General features: G+C 45.0%; 1 protein-coding gene across 3 annotated transcripts in view; it reads left to right on the forward strand.

The window, feature by feature from the left end:
* fam184ab (family with sequence similarity 184 member Ab) overlaps positions 1–22,358 on the forward strand; it is a 148,773-nt gene that overhangs the window by 110,943 nt on the left and 15,472 nt on the right. For all 3 annotated transcript variants that reach the window (XM_064990964.1, XM_064990961.1, XM_064990963.1), the window contains exons 11-13: positions 3,318–3,530; positions 9,968–10,121; positions 10,581–10,708. In XM_064990964.1, coding sequence (XP_064847036.1) covers positions 3,318–3,530; positions 9,968–10,121; positions 10,581–10,708 — 495 coding nt within the window. The remainder of the gene's footprint in view (positions 1–3,317; positions 3,531–9,967; positions 10,122–10,580; positions 10,709–22,358) is intronic.

Below are 22,358 nucleotides of genomic sequence, written 5' to 3' on the forward strand. Positions count from 1 at the left end.
CTCAGGTCCCAATGGAAGGCATTCAGCAGCCTCTTATCCCTCTACACAAGTGGTTGCGATTCTATCAGGGATGACGAGTAGTGCCATTTTGATAGTAGTCACACATTTTGCCCTGCAGCAGATGACTCTGATAATAAGTCTGGCACACAGTGAGCATTACAGCTATACAGATCCTGTGTGTCGCCTCTTGTTCACTCCAAGGTATTGATTCTAAGGGAGGTGTGAATGTCTTCTGTCAATGGCCCCACTTTAGTGTCAGCTGCACCTCTAAAACCCACTCGTCCCTCTCTGGCATGAACCCACAGACACGTCCACTGACTCCACTTAGATCACTGCAGTCTGTCTTGCCATGTCCACAGTATCACTGTGTTATGTTCCGCCCAGAGCCAAACCAATACACGTCACTGCATTATTACATTGATAATGCACTGTGCACTCCATACTGTTTGTTGTCCACATTTTTTATTACGCAGATGCTGGAAAAATCTATGCATATGGGGGGGGGGGGGGCATTCTAACTCTGAGCTCCTACTTAACGGTGTAGCTCCAGATGCTTCCGTACAGCAAGCAGCAGAGTCAGGGTGACTTATGGAGGTGTCACCACCCTGGATCTTTTCCTCGCACACGTTCCACCTGTCCTGCTTAGGGCCCGGTCGGTCTCATTATTCACAGTAATAATACTCTGTAGTAATAGGCTGTAACTCCTAATGAGGCCTGGCTGATTAATGTGGAGTGACTGAGTTCTCATGTTGATCACACACTGAGCTGTTGATCACACGTACACAACAGTACGTGTAGGGTGCCGCCAAACGTTGCAAAGCAGCAGTGGCGTAAAGTACAGTGGGGCAAGAAAGTATTTAGTCAGCCACCAATTGTGCAAGTTCTCCCACTTAAAAAGATGAGAGAGGCCTATAATTTTCATCATAGGTACACTTCAACTATGACAGACAAAATGAGAAAAAGAAATCCAGAAAATCACATTGTAGGATTTTTAATGAATTTATTTGCAAATTATGGTGGAAAATAAGTATTTGATCACCTACAAACAAGCAAGATTTCTGGCTCTCACAGACCTGTAACTTCTTCTTTAAGAGGCTCCTCTGTCCTCCACTCGTTACCTGTATTAATGGCACCTGTTTGAAGTTGTTATCAGTATAAAAGACACTGTCTACTACCTCAAACAGTCACACTCCAAACTCCACTATGGCCAAGACCAAAGAGCTGTCAAAGGACACCAGAAACAAAATTGTAGACCTGCACCAGGCTGGGAAGACTGAATCTGCAATAGGTAAGCAGCTTGGTTTGAAGAAATCAACTGTGGGAGCAATTATTAGGAAATGGAAGACACTGATAACCACTGATAATCTCCCTCGATCTGGGGCTCCACGCAAGATCTCACCCCGTGGGGTCAAAATGATCACAAGAACGGTGAGCAAAAATCCCAGAACCACATGGGGGGACCTAGTGAATGACCTGCAGAGAGCTGGGACCAAAGTATCAAAGCCTACCATCAGTAACACACTACTCCACCAGGGACTCAAATCCTGCAGTGCCAGACGTGTCCCCCTGCTTAAGCCAGTACATGTCCAGGCCCGTCTGAAGTTTGCTAGAGAGAATTTAGATGATCCAGAAGAAGATTGGGAGAATGTCATATGGTCAGATGAAACCAAAATATAACTTTTTGGTAAAAACTCACCTCGTCGTGTTTGGAGGACAAAGAATGCTGTGTTGCATCCAAAGAACACCATACCTACTGTGAAGCATGGGGGTGGAAACATCATGCTTTGGGGCTGTTTTTCTGCAAAGGGACCAGGACGACTGATCCATGTAAAGGAAAGAATGAGTGGGGCCATGTATCGTGAGATTTTGAGTGAAAACCTCCTTCCATCAGCAAGGGCATTGAAGATGAAACGTGGCTGGGTCTTTCAGCATGACAATGATCCCAAACACATCGCCCGGGCAACGAAGGAGTGGCTTCGTAAGAAGCATTTCAAGGTCCTGGAGTGGCCTAGCCAGTCTCCAGATCTCAACCCCATAGAAAATCTTTGGAGGGAGCAACCATGTTGCCCAGCAACAGCCCCAACACATCACTGCTCTAGAGGAGATCTGCATGGAGGAATGGGCCAAAATACCAGCATCAGTGTGTGAAAACCTTGTGAAGACTTACAGAAAATGTTTGACCTCTGTCATTGCCAACAAAGGGTATATAACAAAGTATTGAGAGAAACTTTTGTTATTGACCAATACTTATTTTCCACCATAATTTGCAAATAAATTCATTAAAAATCCTACAATGTGATTTTCTGGATTCTTTTTCTCATTTTGTCTGTCATAGTTGAAGTGTACCTATGATGAAAATGACAGGCCTCTCTCATCTTTTTAAGTGGGAGAACTTGCACAATTGGTGGCTGACTAAATACTGTTTTGCCTCACTGTACCTAAGTAAAAATACTTTAAAGTACTGCTTAAGTTGTTTTTTTGGGGTACTTTACTTGACTATTTATATTTTTGACAGCTTTAACTTTTACCTCACTACATTCCTAAAAAAATAATGCACTTTTTACTCCATACATTTTCCTTGCCATCCAAAAGTACTCCTTACATTTTGACAGGAAAATTGTCCAATCCACGCACTTATCAAGAGAACATCTCTGGTCATCCCTACTGCCTCTGATATGGCGGACTCACTAAACACACATGCTTCGTTTGTAAATTTATGTTGGAGTGTTGGACTGTGCCCTTGGCTATCCTTAAATGTAAAAAATGGTTTGCTTTATATAAGGAATTTGAAATCATTCATACTTTTACTTTTGATATTTAAGTATATTTTTGCAATTCCATTTAATTTTGATACTTAAGTACATTTAAAACCAACTACTGTTAGACTTCTACTCAAGTAGTATTTTACTGGGTGACTCACTTTTACTTGAGTCATTTTCTGTTAAGTTATCTTTACTTTTACGTACGACACTTACTCTTGCAAAGCATCCAAAGTAGCTGCAGACCTACCATATTGAAATAAAGATTATGAGGGTATAATTGCTTTCAAAATGACTTTTTGATTCACACTCTAACAAAAAAATGAATGTGTTTCTTCAGGTCATAACTAGCTAGCGTTAAAAATGGATATCTGTTTTTGTCTAACGAAGTAGGCCCAGGTTAGTGAATGAAGTATACAGACAAACAGGTTTCGCAAACCTGTAATATAGGAAACTAATGACACTACGTGCAATCTGATCCAAGCTGTTCTTCTCTCTACTCCGTCTCCCTCTCTCTTTTTCCTTTCTCTCTCCTTTTCTACTCCTCCCTTTCGTCAGATCTCGTTGCTGAAGCAGAGTCTGGAGATGCAGCTGTCTCAGTCGCAGAGCTCCCTGCAGCAGCTGCAGGCCCAGTTCAGCCAGGAGCGGGAGCACCTGGGCCAGCAGCTCCAAGAGCTGCAGCTGGAGTACCAGCGCAGGGAGCACAGCCTGCAGGAGGCCCACTGCTGCACCATGCAGGACCTGGAGGAGACCCGTCAGCACGACCTCAAGGTGTGACCATTTAGAACCTGGCTCAGGGCAGAACTCTGTAACACCAGAGTCACTGCCAGTGTGAAAAATCCCCAATTGTGACGTTAGAGCATTAGATTAGATACTTGAGGCATGATGGGTCAGTATAGACTCTGATGTGTCAGTAAGACTGGATATCAGTCGGGTGCAGAGAATGAGGAGAGACAGTGGAGATATACTGGTGAAATAGCTGGTGATGTGGCTAGATGGACTTCTGCAACAGTGAGTCCATCAACATTACCAGAGACGTGGAGCGGTTGACTTCTGAGCGGATCAGTGATTTGGACCTGACCCTGATTGAATTATTGCTGTTTGGGACACACACTGCTTTTCAGTTCCTTTCACTTTACAACGAATAGGCTACGGAGCAGCAGCAGCAGCATAGTCTTTGATGGAATTATGATGCAACACAGCTAATATCGTTCCAGGGAATCTTTACAGCAGCTTATGAGTAATGTAGTGCAGTAATGTAATGGTATGGGAACGTCTGAGGAATCTGGCGAGGCATCTGTGTAATAGTAATTCAGATGGTGATGAGTTTGCTGTCAGCACAGCCGGGGGCAATAACTCTGATCCATAAGCCAGTCATCCAGGAGTCCCAGTGTTAGCATTAGCTTCATGCTCAGATCCAGATCTTTTTAAATCAGCTTCTCTGCTCCTAAAGCTCTTCATCGGACATGAGAGTGAGTTGTGAGGCGAGAGTTAGCTGTATCGATCAGCTCGGGTCATACATTTAGTTGCCTGGGTTCATGATTGAAAGGCATGAATCAGAACTCATTTACCAATCCAGACATGCCCAATACATGAAAATATAGACTTCTGAAAAATATTAAGACATTGACTTTTTCACCTGACACTGAACCTTTCCTTCCAAAGAAAAGGGAAGAAATGTGTTTTTCTGCACTTAACATTCCGTTATACAGTCAAGGACATTTTGAAATACATTCAACCTTACTCTGAGGTTTCTTGTGACATTCAAAAACCCTTGGATGGAGTTTATGTTAAGGGCTCATGCAGGCATTGTGCAAAGCTGACTCAATGTCCCCAAGCATTCTGTCTCACCTCTCCAGCCACAGATTGGATTAGAAGCAAAAGACCCATGAGTCATCGGTGATTGAATGGGCCGAAAAGTCTTTCATGTCTGCTAATAATAAAAAAAATACCACACCCTAAGGAACACATTAATCTCAATAGCTATTCGCTCTTGAATAGGGGTTAGGTTGACTCAAAGTTGTTCTAAAATGTAGGGGTAAATGTATTAAGGGTTTAGTTTGTTCCAGACACATTTTATGAGAACAAAGGCATTTAGAGTGTTAGCAAAGCAAACTGAATTGTCTTGCTTGAGGCATTGAGGACAAATCCAGTTTCACCTTGCCTACAGTGGGAACAAATATCCACTGATACAATCTATTTACATGACAAGCACTGTTATACACGGCTAATTAAAATGCTTACAAATCTTCTCCACACATACTTTTAACATCCAAACTAGGAGCTCCTTTTTCACGGTGTCGCGATTTCAAACAAATCACCTAGTTCGTAAAATACAGTAACATACAGTGCCTCGAGGTTCTTTCAAGCTATAGATTATGCGCCGTTCAATCTTATCTTATTTTTCATTCGTGCCCAGGCTTACACAGTATCAGCTGAATGAATAGGCACACAATGAAATAGGCTCTCTCCCGCTACACGTGTTTCTAACAGCAAATTCATAATTATTGACTGACTGCAACGGCGTTAAGATTGACAAACTTCCCGTGGCGTGCGCACACACTTAACAGACGCGGGGTTTTAGACCTGAGAGAAAAGATACGGATAATTAACTAGCCTAGTCTCATGCCGTGTACTGTAGCCAGCTCCTCTATCATTACCAAGCTATACATTAACAAACACACAGAGGAGTTGGCTAATGTACAAACACAATGCACGGACCACCGGCTAACAATTCACATCTACAGTGCCTTTGCAAAGTATTCAGACCCCTTGACTTCTTTCACGTTTTGTTATGTTACAGCCTTATTCTAAAATGAGATTTTAATTTATTTAATCAATCTACACACAATACCCCATAATGGCAAAGTGGTAACAGGTTTTTAGAAATACAATTAAAAAAGCAGAAATACCTTATTTACATAAGTATTCAGATTCTTATTTACGTAAGTATTATGAGACTCGAAATTGAGCTCAGGTGCATCCTGTTTCCACTGATCATCCTTGAGATGTTTCTACAACTTGATTGGAGGCCACCTGTGGTAAATTCAATTGATTGGACATGATTTGGAAAGACATACACCTGTCTATAAGGTCCCACAGTTGACAGTGCATGTCAGAGCAATAACCAAGCCATGAGGTCGAAGGTATTGTCCGTAAAGCTCCGAGATAGGATTGTGTCGAGGCACAGATCTGGGGAAGGGTACCAACACATTTCTGCAGCATTGAAGGTCCCCAAGAACAAAGTGGCCTCAAATTCTTAAATGGAAGAAGTTTGGAATCACCAACACTCTTCCTAGAGCTGGCCGCCTGGCCAAACTGAGCAATCGGGGGACAAGAACCTTGGTGAGGGAGGTGACCAAGAACCCGACAGAGCTCCAGAGTTCCTCTGTGGAGATGGGAGAAACTTCCTGAAGGACAACCATTTCTGCAGCACTCCACCAATCAGGCCTTTATGGTGGAGTGGCCAAATGGAAGCCACCCCTCAGTAAAAGGCACGGGACAAGTCTCTGAATGTCCTTGAGTGGCTCAGCCAGAGCCCGGACTTGAAACCGATCGAACATCTCTGGAGAGACCGGAAAATAGCTGTGCAGCAATGCTCCCCATCCAACCTGACAGAGTTTGAGAGGATCTTCAGAGAAGAATGGGAGAAACTCCCCAAATACAGGTGTGCAAAGCTTGTCGCGTCATACCCAAGAAGACTCGACACTGTAATTGCTACCAAAGGTGCTTCAACAAAGTACTGAGTAAAGGGTCTGAACATTAATGTAAATTTGTTTAGAAACATGTTCTAATCTTATGTACAATAAAAGTGACTCCAAAATGACATCTATTGGGCACAAAATAATCTGAAACACAACCAAAACAAACAGCAAATGTATCCAACAAGTTTTTAGAGTCACAAGCTTCACGTAATCATTGTGTGCTAGGAATCTGGGACCAAATACTAAACTTTTGACTACGTTAATACACAAGTGAATTTGTCCCCATACTTTTGGTCCCCTAAAATGGAGGGACTACGTTAAAATTGTGCTGTAATTTCTAAACGATTCATCCGATTCATGGATGAAAATACCCTCAAATTAAAGCTGACAATCAGCATTTTAATTCCATAGTTATTGTATTGTTTCAAATCCAAAGTGCTGGAGTACAGTTTCAAAACAACAAAACATTTGTCACAGACCCCTTAGATTTCACATTTTATTGCGTTACAAAGTGAGGTTCAAATTAATTTAGTTGTCATTGTTTTGTCATCAATCTACACAGAATACTCTGTAATGTCAAATTGCAAGAAAATAACATTTTTGGGGTAAATAACTAAAATAATACTGAGGATGGATCAACAACATTGTAGTGAGTCCACAATAATGACCTAAATAACAGAGTGAAATGAAGAATACAAATTACACAGAATATTCCAAGGCACTGAAGTAATACTGTAGCAAAAAATAAACACAGCAAAGGAATATACTTTTTGGGCCTAAATCAAAGCCTTATGTTCGGGGCAAATCCAACACATCACTGAGTAACTACCTCCTTATTTTCAAGCAATTGTGGTGGCTGCGTTATCTCAGGATAAAAAGAAACGGGATGGAGCTAAGCACAGGCAAAATCCTAGAGGGAACCCTGCTTCAGCCTGGAGAGGAATTCACCTTTCAGTAGGACAATAACCTATAACACTATTGCCAAATCTACACTGGAGTTGCTTACCAGTGAATGGTCCTGAGTGGCCATGATACAGTGTTCACTTAAATCTGCCTGGTGTGTTCCTTGTTCTTCATGATGCTCTCTGCGCTTTTAACGGACCTCTGAGACTATCACAGTGCAGGTGCATTTATACGGAGACTTGATTACACACAGGTGGATTGTATTTATCATCATTAGTCATTTAGGTCAACATTGGATCATTCAGAGATCCTCACTGAACTTCTGGAGAGAGTTTGCTGCACTGAAAGTAAAGGGGCTGAATAATTTTGCACGCCCAATTTTTCAGGTTTTGATTTGTTAAAAAAGTTTGAAATATCCAATAAATGTCATTCCACTTCATGATTGTGTCCCACTTGTTGTTGATTCTTCACAAAAAAATACAGTTTTATATCTTTATGTTTGAAGCCTGAAATGTGGCAAAAGGTCGCAAAGTTCAAGGGGGCCGAATACTTTCGCAAGGCACTGTATAAACTGTGGCGTTGCATGCAGCTCCCGTGAGGTGGGGAATGACCCCCCCCCCCCACACCCAAACCTCGAAAAAACAACAACAATTATTGTTATTATACCGTTTTTCTTATTTTTTTATACGGTATTGAAAATCATACTGTCGGTACATGGTACAAATGGCATATCGCCCAAGCCTACTCTTTAAGGCTTATTTGATTTGGTCTTATACAAGTCATATGTTGATTGAAATGCACTATTCTCTTTCTATTTCCATCTTAATCTCTAGTCTAGTTTGATCCCTATCAATCTGGTGCCTGTCGTGCCTGTTGGATGTTCCTGTCATGGAAATTCTTACACAGGGACACTCGAAGTCTATCCTAAATGAATCATTGTTTATTGTCAGCGCGCTGGAGAGATTCCAACAAACTCTATGCACAGCAGTGACTGTCTGTCAAAATGTCTGCTGGGGCAGTCCCGGCAGTTGTTTTATATACAGCTATACATAGACAAGTTATATTTGCATGATTTAGCATAATTCATTCATCATTACCGTTTTGTTTCATTCATGTGACCGACCAATACTGGTTCATAACATGTGACAGACCAACACCTCACGAGGCTTCTCCTCTCTAAGCTGAGACCTTGAAACTGAGAAATCATTCGTTCTCAAAAGAAGGTCTGGGCGTACTGCCAAGTTGCAGATACGGATAAGTGAGGATACGTTCAATCAGTCACTTGCATGAACTCAGAAATTAGTTATTAGAACAGCACATGAATAGAACACAGAAACTAGTTACAAGAAAAGCATATGTTTAAAATTTCCATCACATTCCCATTCAGCTAATTCCTTGCCAGTTGGACAAGTCTGTGTTTGTAGTTAGATTTAGCCACTCTCACTCTCTCCCTTTGTCTCTGTCACTCTCTTTCTGTCTCAGTCTCTGTCGCTCTCTCTTGCTCTCACTACTCTCTCCTTCCTCTCTTTCCCTCTCTCTTTCTCTACTCTCAAGAGATTTTAGTGTTATATGAGAGGTGTTCTCGTGAGGTTTTGGTGTTATATGAGAGGTGTTCTCGTGAGGTTTTGGTGTTATCGTGAGGTTTTGGTGTTTATATGAGAGGTGTTCTCGTGAGGTTTTGGTGTTATATGAGAGGTGTTATTTTGGTGTTATGAGAGGTGTTCTCGTGAGGTTTTGGTGTTATATGAGAGGTGTTCTCGTGAGGTTTTGGTGTTATATGAGAGGTGTTCTCGTGAGGTTTTGGTGTTATATGAGAGGTGTTCTCGTGAGGTTTTGGTGTTATATGAGAGGTGTTCTCGTGAGGTTTTAGTGTTATATGAGAGGTGTTCTCGTGAGGTTTATGAGAGGTGTTCTCGTGAGGTTTTAGTGTTATATGAGAGGTGTTCTCGTGAGGTTTTAGTGTTATATGAGAGGTGTTCTCGTGAGGTTTTGGTGATATATGAGAGGTGTTCTCGTGAGGTTTTGACTGTATCCTCGCCACGTTAACGTCTCTATCTTCTCATTTGAGTTTGGAGTGGTGGAATGTGTGCTGTTTGCCTCTGCTCGCTGTTGCTGGGAAACATAGGGCAGCCTTCCAATAGCCGCATCAAGCTACTGATGATATGCTTAAGTGCTCATTGATTGTAAAATAATTCCAACGTGATCAGCAGTATTGTCAAATATATGTATTTTGGCTCCATGCGAAAGTTTCCCCTTTAGCCCTTCCTGGTGCCATGCCACTGCCTGAGTAACTCCCAGTCCTTATGTTACTGAACTACACTTAGTCCCACAGCAACATACCGGTTGAGTTAAACTGATGCTGTTGCCAGATTCTCCCAAACTGATCAATGCCTCTTTGTCTGGACCATCTGAACTCTTCGTATACATTTCAGACCATTCCTTCTAGGGATGAACATATTGGTCATTATTTCTGGTTAACCAGCATCATCAACCAGGTGAAAACCGGTTATACGTGCCAAAAGGTTCTAGAAAATAATTGCTATGTCATTTGTTTGTCCTACAACCTGTGTGTCACTCACAACCTTTGACCTCTGTGTGTAGGAGCTGGAGCAGCGTCTGCGGCAGCAGCACCACATGGAGCTCCAGTCTGTGAGAGAGGCCCACAGACACAGCATCGAGACTCTCAAACAGCAGTCGGAGCAGGAGCTGCAGACACTACGCTTCGAGCTGGAGGACGAGGGCAAAGCCATGCTGGGTAAGAGCCAGGCTGGGTTAGGGCCTGATGGGGAATGGTCACAGGGTCTCACACTGGGTTAAGGGCCCTGGCAGGGAGGGAGACACACCTGGTTAGTGCCCTAATAACTAGGGCCATGCTGATTAAGACGAGGCTAGAGCCCTGAGTAAGGACCTTCAGAGGGAAGGATCATACTGTATGTAGTAATAAAGGACCATGCTAGGTAAATGCTACACTTGCAGCCCTCAGAAAAACCATTGGAAGCTAAACCACACAGTGCAGCTGAACAACAGCCCCACACTCCTCACTGTAGGAATCAAGGTCAATGCTGGAACATTCCATCGCGTAGCTTGTTAGAGGTAGGGGATGTACTGTATGATGAGTGGGTTTTTAATTAGCCAGGGTGGCCTGTCCTATTGTGTGGTGTATAAAGAAGAACTCCCTAAGGACCCGGTCTGTCTCTCTCTATCTGGTTCCTAGCCTCTCTGCGCTCGGAGCTCAACCACCTCCACGCCTCGGCCATAGAGCAGCTACGGCAGACCCACCAGCAGGAAACAGCTGCAGCCAAACTAGAGCTGGAGAATGCACTGGAGAACAGCCGAATGCAGGTCAGACTCACCGGCACATACTGGCATTCCACATATCACTTAGCTAACAGAAATAACGGTAACAATACGGATGGGCCAGCATTAGTTTGTATTACAGTATAATTGTATATTGGCCTTGAACAGCGTTGTATTTTCCCTAACAGCAGGGAAAATATAGTGGCTTAACAATGAGGCTAGACATTAGCTCAACGCATGTGGATAGATAATTCTATTCAAAGCGTATATGAAAGAGTATATGCACATACACACTTTAGAATCTAAATAATCCTTCTGTGCCTTTTATTGTGCAGACTGAAAAGCTTTAGCACTAATGGCCATAGAATACATAGATCTCCCTTGGCAACAGCCCTCATTTCTCCTCACTCTGGCTTCTGTTGCTTGTATATATTCACACAACTGACTATCTGTGTGGCTTGTTGGATATGCTTTGAGCAAGTGTCATCAGTGTGTTGGGAACTGGGGTGCTGGCCTCTAGAGAAAGAACGAGCGACAACTTTCCTTCCCTCCCACACGCACGCAAAGCACACACACAAACTCCCCAGCAAGAGGCTATGCATAAATTATTGTGCTGAACACATCATCCGTTTGATCGCTATTCCTCCACTTTCCGCAACAAAACTGGGTGCTTTATATCGCTTAACACAAGCCATGTTCTCAGAAACAAAGAGCTAAACTCTATTGCGTATTGTACGTCAACAATAGCTATGCCGCAGCTGACAGTATTAGCAGGTTAAAAGAGAGTAATGCACACAGGAGAGGCTGGGCTCAGCTGATGTGTCAGCTAGAGAGCAGTAGATGTACTTGACATAATACCTGCACTCCCAGCCACCCCATCTTCTGACAACGGTGAAATGAAGTTTAACGCCCTGGGTCCTCATGGCCATGGCGAGATGTTCGGGCCCAGGCACACAGCTGTTTCTGAGGGGACCTACTTCTACGCTAATCAGTCTTCAGGTTACAAGGCAAATACAGTTCCACTTGCCAAGTAAAACGAGGTCAAGGAGCCAGGGTACCTACTCCAATGCACAACGGCTTCGCTTCCCACCGTGACACAGTAATCGTCTAAACCTATTACTGCAGACAGGCCCCTATCACAACAGAAGCAGGCTAATATGGCAGGGGCTTTGTTTTGTTTGAGTTTTTCCTATGGAGATGAACATAGCAGCAAAGCAAGACATTTTGTACTGTAAGCTATTTCAATGTGAGATCCACCTCATGTTACGATGCGAGGATACCTGGAAAGCAAAACAGGAAATATATTGAGGTCTTTGAGGCGTGTTTCTTGCTTGTATTAGACAGGAATGCATATCCCAAATGCATATTAAATGCCCTGCCTGGTTTTTGCACCTGAGAGGTGTGTGTGAAGTGAACCATGGCTTGTTCTTCTCATCCCATATCGGGCTGCCATATCCAAGCACCACAGTACTAGTATGTCTGACATCTCTCATGGCATAAACAGGCTTCCTGGTGGTGTCTCAATCAACCAACAACCTTCTCTAAGCCCCCTCTCCTTCAAACTGTCTGTGTTCAGCTCAGCAGTCAGACGTGCCAGGACACAGCCCTGTCTCTCTGTCTATGTCCCATAGGGCTGCATGATTTCTCAGACGCTGAGACATCCCTCCCGCGTGAGGGCTGCCCGTACATTGAGTCATCCTTCATTATACAGATCTGCTAATCACAGCCGCCAGTTATGTTTCCCAGACTGTACGGCTGCTGTTGTCTCTTATAGAGGTGTTGTGGTTTTACCCAGTAAATGGCAAAGCTCTGATCTTTAGAATGAACATGTGTCTTAATCAAAGAGCCTTAGCAACGCCGAGCAGGGTGTTTTCCTTTGAACAGTCCCTCCAGCCCAGCAGCCCCGGTAGATAGAGAGAGGGCCGTCTGAAGAGAGGTACAAAGTGTTGCTCGTCCTCTTTCTGGGAGACGGAGAGATGTATCTAACAAATAACTCCCTGTGCTGAGCTGTTGATGGTTCGGCGGGCGGCAGGGCCCGCGCTGAGCGCTGTGCTGCCTTATCGATAATTGTGGCCCCTGAGAGATGACCGGTGCTGGCTTGTTTAATGAGCTGTGAGATTAGCAGGCCTGGTCTGTGGTGTGGAGAATTGCGTTTACTGGGGATAGTGATCAGCTTTCCCCACAGACGAATGCTCGGCTTCTGACAGACAAACGGCTCTGAAGAATGTTTATTTTTATACTCTATCGCTCATAGTAGCTACATATTATCTGTGTGTGTGTGTGTGTGTGTGTGTGTGTGTGTGTGTGTGTGTGTGTGTGTGTGTGTGTGTGTGTGTGTGTGTGTGTGTGTGTGTGTGTGTGTGTGTGTGTGTGTGTGTGTGTGTGCTCTTTCGTGCGTGCCTGCGTACGTGTGCGCGCCTGTGTGCATTATGGCCATCGAGAGGTCTGTGTCATCTTTCCTCTCATGTTTTTCTGTATCTGAAAGTTAATATCCCCACGCTCTAGTCCCCGGAGGCTGATTCCTCAAAACAATGTCTGTCTATGAGACCTTGTCTTAATGAAATCCTACACAGGCCTGTAAATGCTCAATTCATCTCCAACAACTGAAGCATCGCTAATGGCTCCTCATCACCAGCGGACCTATTTTTCACGGCGGAGACACACCGCGGCCTGTTTGCAAACTGTGATAGATGCCTCTATTTTCCCAGATTATTGGGCAGATAGGGATGTTTAGAGGAGGTGCGCTCCTGCTGGGGTGGGGAAGGAGGATGGTCTCTCCCCTCAGTGGTCGTGACTCATAGTTACTATGACAGAGCCTAATCTGTAAAGAAGTTTCCTTATCAATAACGTTTCAGTGTCACCTCTATAGCGGATCAATGGCACTGGAGTTATTTCTGCTTTGTGGCAGTATTGGGTATGATTTGAATTCAAACCACAGGTATACTTGATCCCATATCATTTATGGAGGCTGAAGAAAGATTTCATCTACCATTGTGACTCACCGCTCTCTGGTTCGTGGCAATTCTTGGACTAATGGCAGCAGCTTGACACCTCCCATCCTTGTGATGTGATGTAGCCCTGGAGAGGTTGAGTTTTGGGGGTGAGGGTCTCAGTACCTCCAATCACTCCGGCTTCACAGACTGATCACAGACAGATCTGACTGCTTCCCTCTAGTGACTCAGCTCTCTCGCACTTCCTCTCTTTCTTTCTCTCTCTCTCTGTATGTGGCTTCCAGCCACTAATGACGAAGCTGTGCTCTGGCTGGCCTTTTGATCAGTCTGCTCTGGAACTGAAGAGACAGACAATCCTGTGGAAGCAGAGAGAGAGAATGGGGAGCTGGGGCTCAGAGAGGCCTCACCAGGCCAGTTATACTTGTCTTCTAATCAGCTCCTCGCTGAGACCTTCCTATTCCCAGACCTCTACCACTGTACTGTACCCTCTACCCACCTCCAGTCGCACTGCTGTCAAACTAAGTGTCAGCCAGCCACAGAAATTAAATCATTTTTTAAAGAGCTTTTTGTCAAAGATCAGAGATCAAATATGGTGATTATTGGAGTTGGGAACTCCATCTACCAACTTCCCACCATCCTCTCAGAGGAATCTTTGAAACCTGAAGTGCTATTTTGTTCCTGTGACATTTTGTCCAAACCCTTTAAAGCTTCCTTTGCCCTAGAAAAGTGTCTGTTTGATTTTGAGAAGTACCGCTCAAATGACTCCACCATACAATTTGCTCTAAGTTCCAACAGTGTCCATCTTTAGATGGACAATGAATATTGCTATTCTATAGTGGCACCGTAACGGAGAGGGTTAGTTGTCAGGGTGGTATTCAGACTGTCCCTCTGAACCTCTGCAGGTCGGCCTAGGGTCCTCACTGTGAGGCTCAGTGCTGCTATTAGAGCTGCCACCACTCTCTCACTTTACGGCCCAGGCACACGTCAATCAAATCAACTTGCGCGCACACATTTTCACACAAATGGACACGCAGACACGCACTCGCCTAACCAGCCGCTGCATACACAAAGATAGGGTCACATGCCAATTGGAACATAGCCAAAAACTCCCTTTCCCACACTGATGTTCAGCACTGTCTGCCTCTACCTGTGTAATCCACGACCAAGCCATGCAGAGACATGGCAATCATGTTGGCTTCCAAGCAAAACAGGTATCCACTGGGGAGATTGGGAGTCAGCCGAAATGTCACAGTGAATCTCTGTTAGGCAGAGGATGGGTAAGCAAGATTCTATGGAGAGGAGAGTGAGCTAGTCCACTGAAACCAGCCCCCTGCAGTGGCCCACACTTTAATAACTACACTACTGTTATCACCTCAATCAGCTGGCATGAAATTATATTTACAGGAATTCAAAATGAATACAGATTGTAATCGGATTACACACGAGCCATCAACTTCAATACCAGAGTTTGACTTGACGGTATGCTGTGGGAACTCTTAGCGTAGTCTCTGTTATAGAGGGAAGGACTTTTTAAAGGATGTGCCGTTGCTGAAGGGGGAAATGATCTTTGAGCCAAGCAAAGCATGATTAATCTACAACTGGGATGTAGTTATAGTTCTCTGAACAGTATAATCAGGTAATTACATGTATTTCTGCCTAGGCAAAAGGGGATGTTGGCATTTGATATATCAAACTGTAGAGTTAACTGTTACAGTAACTTTGAGAAAGAGAGTGATAATAGACCGTCTAGATTTAAATGGTATCGTTGTCCCTATTACATACTGAACATTTGACTAAATACACTAAATATTCTACTGAAGGCTTTACCAGTAGGTTTGCAGTACAATGGACCAGACAGCAACAGCCAGGTTTTGAGCGAATAGTCAGGAGATGACCTTTTTCCTGGGATGCGACCTTTTCCAGGCGAAATAACAGTCATCTAGCACGTTGTTGTAGCTCGGACAAGAAAAAACAAATACAAGCAGAACAGTCACTTTTTTTATTTATTAATATAAGATATATATTTAGAGAATTGTGCAGAAAGCTCAGACATATCAGCAGCATCAGTACTAACAACCTCACAGCACACGTGTCCAGGGAAGTAAACATTTAGTGCTGAGAGAGAGAGGTTGAGTGGTGGCCATTAGTAATGCGCGGGTCAGCTGTTTGTTCACCCACATCCACCCGCAATTACTATTGAGGGGTGTAAAGTACTTAGGTAAAAATACTCTAAAGGACTAATTAAGTCGTTTTTGGGGGGTATCTGTACTTCACTTTACTATTTATATTTTTGACAACTTTTACTTCTACTTCACTACATTCTTAAAGAAAACAATGTACTTTTAACTCCATACATTTTCCCTGACACCCAAAATTACTCGTTACATTTTGAATGGCTAGCAGGACAGGAAAATAGTATAATTCACACTTATCAAGAGGACATCCCTGGTCATCCCTACTGCCTCTGATCTGGCGGACTCACTAAACACAAATGCTTAATTTGTAAATTATGTCTGTGTTGGAGTGGTCCCCTCGCTCTCTGTAAAAAAATATATATATATATATATATTTTTAAATGGTGCCGTTTGGTTTGCTTAATATAGGGAATTTGAAATTATTTTCACTTTTACTTTCAATACTTATGTATATTTGAACAATTACATTTACTTTTGATACTTAAGTATATTTTTAAAACCAAATACTTTTAGACTTTTACTCAAGTAGTATTTTACAGGGTGACTTTCACTTTTACTTGAGTCATTTTCTATTAAGGTATCTCACTTTTACTTGAGTCATTTTCTATTAAGGTATCTTTACTTTTACTCAAGTATGACAACTGGGTACTCGTTCCACCACTGTTGCTATTAACCCATTAGCAACCCCTGACTATGTGATAAAGTGAAAATCTGAGGCCCGCATCCAACCTAACCCGCAAATATAGAAAATGAGCTGTACAGTCAGAGATGGCAGAACTATTTTTTTACAGTCCGTTTTAGATATAGGCCTGTTTCTGTTTATAGCCTATTTGTTAGTCAACTTGTCTATAAATATATAAATGCAGCTTCTCTTCTCTTATTACTTGTTGCCCTAGAAGAGGGCCATTTTCCATTTGTTTTGTCTTGTTTTCCCACACACCTGGTTTTCATTCCCTCATTACGTGTTTGTGTATTTAATCCTCTGTTCCCCCCCATGTCTTTGTGTGGTATTGTTTGTTTGTAAGTGCTTGTGCACATGTTGACTGGTGCGCATTGGGTTTTGTACCCAAGTTGTTATTTTCTTGATGCCGTTGGTTTTAGAATTAAACTGCTCCGGCTATTACCTAGTTCTGCTCTCCTGCCTCTGACTTCCCTGCCACCAGTTACGCACCCCTTACAGAATACCACACCAGAATATGGAGTCAGCAGGAGCAGGTGCTCCTGGTATGGAGATTGAGGAGCGCGTCCAGGAACACACAGCGATGCTCCACCATTTCGGTGCAGCCATGGACCGCGTCGTCCAAGCTACGGACTAGAGGTCGACCAATTAATCTGAATGGCCGATTAATTAGGGCCGATTTCACGTTTTCATAACAATCGGAAATCGGTAATTTTGGACGCCTATTTTGCCTATTTATTTATCTATTTATTTATTTACACCTTTATTTAATCTTTATTTATCTAGGCAAGTCAGTTAAGAACACATTCTTATTTCCAATGACGTCCTAGGAACGGTATATGCAACAGTTAGGGCCGCCTGGCTCATTGTGAACTAATTTGCCCGAATTTTACGTAATTATGACATAACATTGAAGGTTGTACAATGTAACAGGAATATTTAGACTGATGGATGCCACCCGTTAGATAAAATACAGAATGATTCCGTATTTCACTGAAAGAATAAACGTCTTGTTTTCGAGATGATAGTTTCCGGATTTGACCATATTAATGACCCAAGGCTCGCATTTCTGTGTGTTATTATGTTATAATTAAGTCTGATTTGATAGAGCAGTCTGGCTGAGCGATGGTAGGCATCAGCAGGCTCATAAGCATTCATTCAAACAGCACTTTCGTGCGTTTTGCCAGCAGCTCTGCTGTTTATGACTTCAAGCCTATCAACTCCAGAGATTAGGCTGGTGTAACCGATGTGAAATGGCTAGCTAGTTAGCGGGGTGCGCGCTAATAGTGTTTCAAACGTCACTCGCTCTGAGACTTGGAGTAGTTGTTCCCCTTGCTCTGCATGGGTAACGCTGCTTCAAGCGTGGCTGTTGTCGTTGTGTTCCTGGTTCGAGCCCAGGTAGGAGAGAGGAGAGGTACGGAAGCTATACTGTTACACTGGCCATACTAAAGTGCCTATAAGAACATCCAATAGTCAAAGGTATATGAAATACAAATGGTATAGAGAGAAATAGTCCTACAATTCCTATAATAACTACAACCTAAAACTTCTTATCTGGGAATGTTGAAGACTCATGTTAAAAGGAAGCTCCAGCTTTCATATGTTCTCATGTTCTGAGCAAGGAACTTAAACGTTAGCTTTCTCACATATATATTGCACTTTTACTTTCTTCTCCAAAACTTTGTTTTTGCACTATTTAAACCAAATTGAACATGTTTCATTATTTATTTGAGGCTAAATTGATTTATTGATGTATTATATTAAGTTAAAATAAGTGTTCATTCAGTATTGTTGTAATTGTCATTATTACAAATACTAAAAAATCGTCCGATTAATCGGTATCGTCTTTTTTGTCATCCAATAATCGGTATCGGTATAGGCATTGAAAAATCGTAATCGGTCGACCTCTACTATGGATCGCTGGGATCGCTCTACTATGGATCGCTGGACCTCTACTATGGATCCTCCAGCACCTCCACCAGCACAACCGGGGCCTCCACTACTCACTCCCCCTGCAACCGGTTACATTTACATTACATTTAAGTCATTTAGCAGACGCTCTTATCCAGAGCGACTTACAAATTGGTGAATTCACCTTCTGACATCCAGTGGAACAGCCACTTTACAATAGTGCATCTAAATCATTTAAGGGGGGGGGTGAGAAGGATTACTTTATCCTATCCTAGGTATTCCTTGAAGTGGTGGGGTTTCAGGTGTCTCCGGAAGGTGGTGATTGACTCCGCTGTCCTGGCGTCGTGAGGGAGTTTGTTCCACCATTCCCAGTGGGATTTGCCTCACCCTCCCTGGGGAGTACGATGGGACGGCTGCCTACTGCCAGGGTTTCCTGTTGCAGTTTGGAGTTATACCTGGCAAACGTCCACCCGGCTCCTTCGGGCTGTGATAGGGTGTCCGCCTGTCAGGGAAAGGCCTGGAGTGGGCCAACGCCGTGTGGGTGGAAGGAGATGGGGTGCTGGACCACTTTGAGGAGTTCACCCATCGTTTCTGTGCAGTCTTCGACCACCCGCCCGAGGGCAGAGCGGCGGGTGAACGTCTTTTCCACCTGCGGCAGGGGGCGAGGAGCGCACAGATGTTCGCTTTGGAGTTTCGAACCCTGGCCTCCAGAGCGGGATGGAAGGAGAGGGCCCTGATCGACCACTATCGCTGCAAATTGCGCGAGGACGTCCATCGAGAGTTGGTCTGCAGGGACACCACCCTCACATTCGACCAGCTGATGGACCTGTCCATTCGGTTTGCTGGCTACCCGCGGACGTCCAGATCGGGGTCTGTTGGTTCCATCCCCCAGCACCACCACTCCGATGCCCATGGAGTTGGGAGGTGCTGCGTTCAGGGAGACCGGAGGAGGTTCCGTCTCGTGCACCATCTGTGGCCGCAGAGTTCACACTGCCGGTCGGTGCCGGGTTGGTTCCTCTGGGGGACGAGGCAGCAGGCAGGGCACTCTGGCGTCACCCCAGGTGAGAAGGCACCATTCTCACCCAGAGCCCTCTGTTGTACATATGTATTTGTTCATTACTTTTCCTGAGTTTTCCCCGCATTCCCAGCATAAGGCGCTCGTTGATTCAGGCGCGGCTGGGAATTTTATTGACAGATCATTTGCCCGTAGTTTAGGGATCCCCATCGTTTCTGTAGATATGCCCTTCCCAGTTCACGCCTTACATAGTCGACCATTAGGGTCAGGGTTGATTAGGGAGGCCACCGCTCCTCTGGGCATGGTGACGCAGTGTAACGGCTTTCTTCCTGGGAAGGAGAGGCGGACCAAAACGCAGCGTGGTTAGAGTTCATGTTAATTTAATAAGGTAACTCAAACATGAACAGGATACAAAACAATAAACGTGAAAACCGAAACAGTCCTAACTGGTGCATAAAACACAAAGACAGGAAACAACCACCCACAAAACCCAACACAAAACAGGCTACCTAAATATGGTTCCCAATCAGAGACAATGACTAACACCTGCCACTGATTGAGAACCAAATCAGGCCAAACATAGAAATAGACAAACCAGACACACAACATAGAATGCCCACCCAGCTCACGTCCTGACCAACACTAAAACAAGGAAAACCCACAATAACTATGGTCAGAACGTGACACGCAGGGGGGGTCACACGGCGAGATTCAGTCTCTTTCTCATTGACTCTCCTGCGTTTCCCGTGGTGCTGGGCCTACCCTGGTTAGCTTGTCATGACCCCACTGTTTCATGGCAACGGAGGGCTCTCATGGGGTGGTCGCAAGAGTGCTCGGGGATGGTTTAGGAGTTTCCGTAGGTGCTACTACAGTGGAAAGTCCAGACCAGGTCTCCACTGTGCGCATTCCCCCCGAATATGCCGATTTGGCTCTCGCCTTCTCCAAAAAGTAGACGACTCAATTACCACCCCATCGACGGGGGGATTGTGCGATAAATCTCCTGGTAGACTCCGCACTTCCCTGGAGTCACGTGTATCCTCTGTCACAGGCGGAGATGGTGGCTATGGAAACATATGTCTCCAAATCCCTTCGTCAAGGGTACATTCGGTCCTACACTTCCCCCGCCACCTTGAGTTAATTTTTTGTGAAGGAGATGGAGGGAGGTCTGCGCCCGTGTATTGACTATTGAGGCCTTAATCAGATAACTGTGAGGTACAGTTACCCGCTACCTCTTATCGCCACAACGATTGTGTCAATGCACGGGGCGCGCTTCTTCACCAAACTTGATCTCAGGAACGCTTACAACCTGGTGCATATCCGGGAGGGAGACGAGTGGAAGAAGGCGTTCAGTACCACCTCATGGCATTATGAGTACCTCGTCATGCCGTACGGGTTGATGAATGCTCCATCAATCTTCCAAGCCTTTGTAGATGAGATTTTCAGGGACCTGCATGGGCAGGGTGTAGTGGTGTATATTGATGATATTCTGATATACTCCGCTACACTCTCCAAGCATGTGTCCCTGGTGCGCAAGGTGCTTGGTCGTCTGTTGGAGCATGACCTGTACTCCAAGGCTGAGAAATGGCTGTTCTTCCAACAGTCCGTCTCCTTCCTAGGGTACCACATTTCCACCTCAGGGGTGGAGATGGAGAGTGACCGCATCTCAGCCCGTGCGTAATTGGCCGACTCCCACCACGGTAAAGGAGGTGCAGCGGTTTCTAGGGTTTGCCAATTACTACCGCAGGTTTATCCGGGGTTTTGGTCAGGTAGCGCCTCCCATTACCTCACTGCTGAAGGGGGGACTGGTACCTTTGCAGTGGTCGGCTGAGGCAGACAGGGCCTTTGGTCACCCTCTTTGGCATTCATAGTGGAGGTGGACGCGTCCAAGGCTGGGATAGGAACGCTCGGGTACGCCACCGAAGCTCCGCCCCTATGCCTTCTTCTCGAGGAAGCTCAGCCCGGCGAAGCGAAACTATGACGTGGGGGACCGGGAGCTTTTGGCTGTCATCAAGGCTTTGAAGGCGTGGAGACATTGGCTTGAGGGGGCTAAACACCCTTTCTCATCTGGACTGACCAACGCAATCTGGAGTACATCCGGGCAGCGAGGAAACTGAACCCTCGCCATTCAAGGTGGGCCATGTTTTTCATCGTTTTTGTTTTCAACCTTTCTGACAGACCAGATTCCCAGAACGTGAAGGCAGACACACTTCCCGGCGGCTGTATGACACAGAAGAGCGGCCCATGGATCCCACCCCCATACTTCCGGCTTCCTGCCTGGTGGCGCCGGTAGTGTGGGAGCTGGACGCGGACATTGAGCAGGCGTTGCGTGCAGAGCCCACTCCCCTCCAGTGTCCCGCTGGGCATCTGTACGTTCTGTCCGCTGTCCGTGACTGGCTGATCTATTGGGCCCACACGTCACCCTCCTCTGGTCATCCAGGCATCGGTCGGACGGTGCGCTGTCTGAGTGGGAAGTACCGGTGGCCCACTTTGGCTAAGGTCGCGAGGATTTATGTTTCCTCCTGCTCGGTGTGCGCCCAGTGTAAGGCTCCTCGGCACCTGCCCAGAGGTAAGCTACACCCCTTACCTGTTCCACAGCGGCCATGGTCAAACCTGTCGATCGATTTCCTGACCGATCACCCCCATCACAGGGAAACACCACGATCCTGGTTGTTGTGGATCATTTCTCTAAGTCCTGCCGTCTCCTCCCGCTGCCCGGTCTCCCTACGTCCCTACAGACTGCGGAGGCCTTGTTTACACACGTCTGATCGGGGTCCCCAGTTCACTTCGAGGGACTGGATGGCGTTCATGGAATGTCTGGGGGTCTCGATCAGCCTTACCTCAGGTTTTCACCCCGAGAGTAACGGGCAGGTGGAGATAGTTAACCAGGATGTGGGCAGGTTTCTGAGGTCTTATTGCCCGGACCGGCCGGGGGAGTGGGCAGCGT

This window comes from Oncorhynchus masou, chromosome 16 (assembly GCF_036934945.1).
Source record: "Oncorhynchus masou masou isolate Uvic2021 chromosome 16, UVic_Omas_1.1, whole genome shotgun sequence".
In the NCBI taxonomy this organism is placed as follows: Eukaryota; Metazoa; Chordata; class Actinopteri; order Salmoniformes; family Salmonidae; genus Oncorhynchus; species Oncorhynchus masou.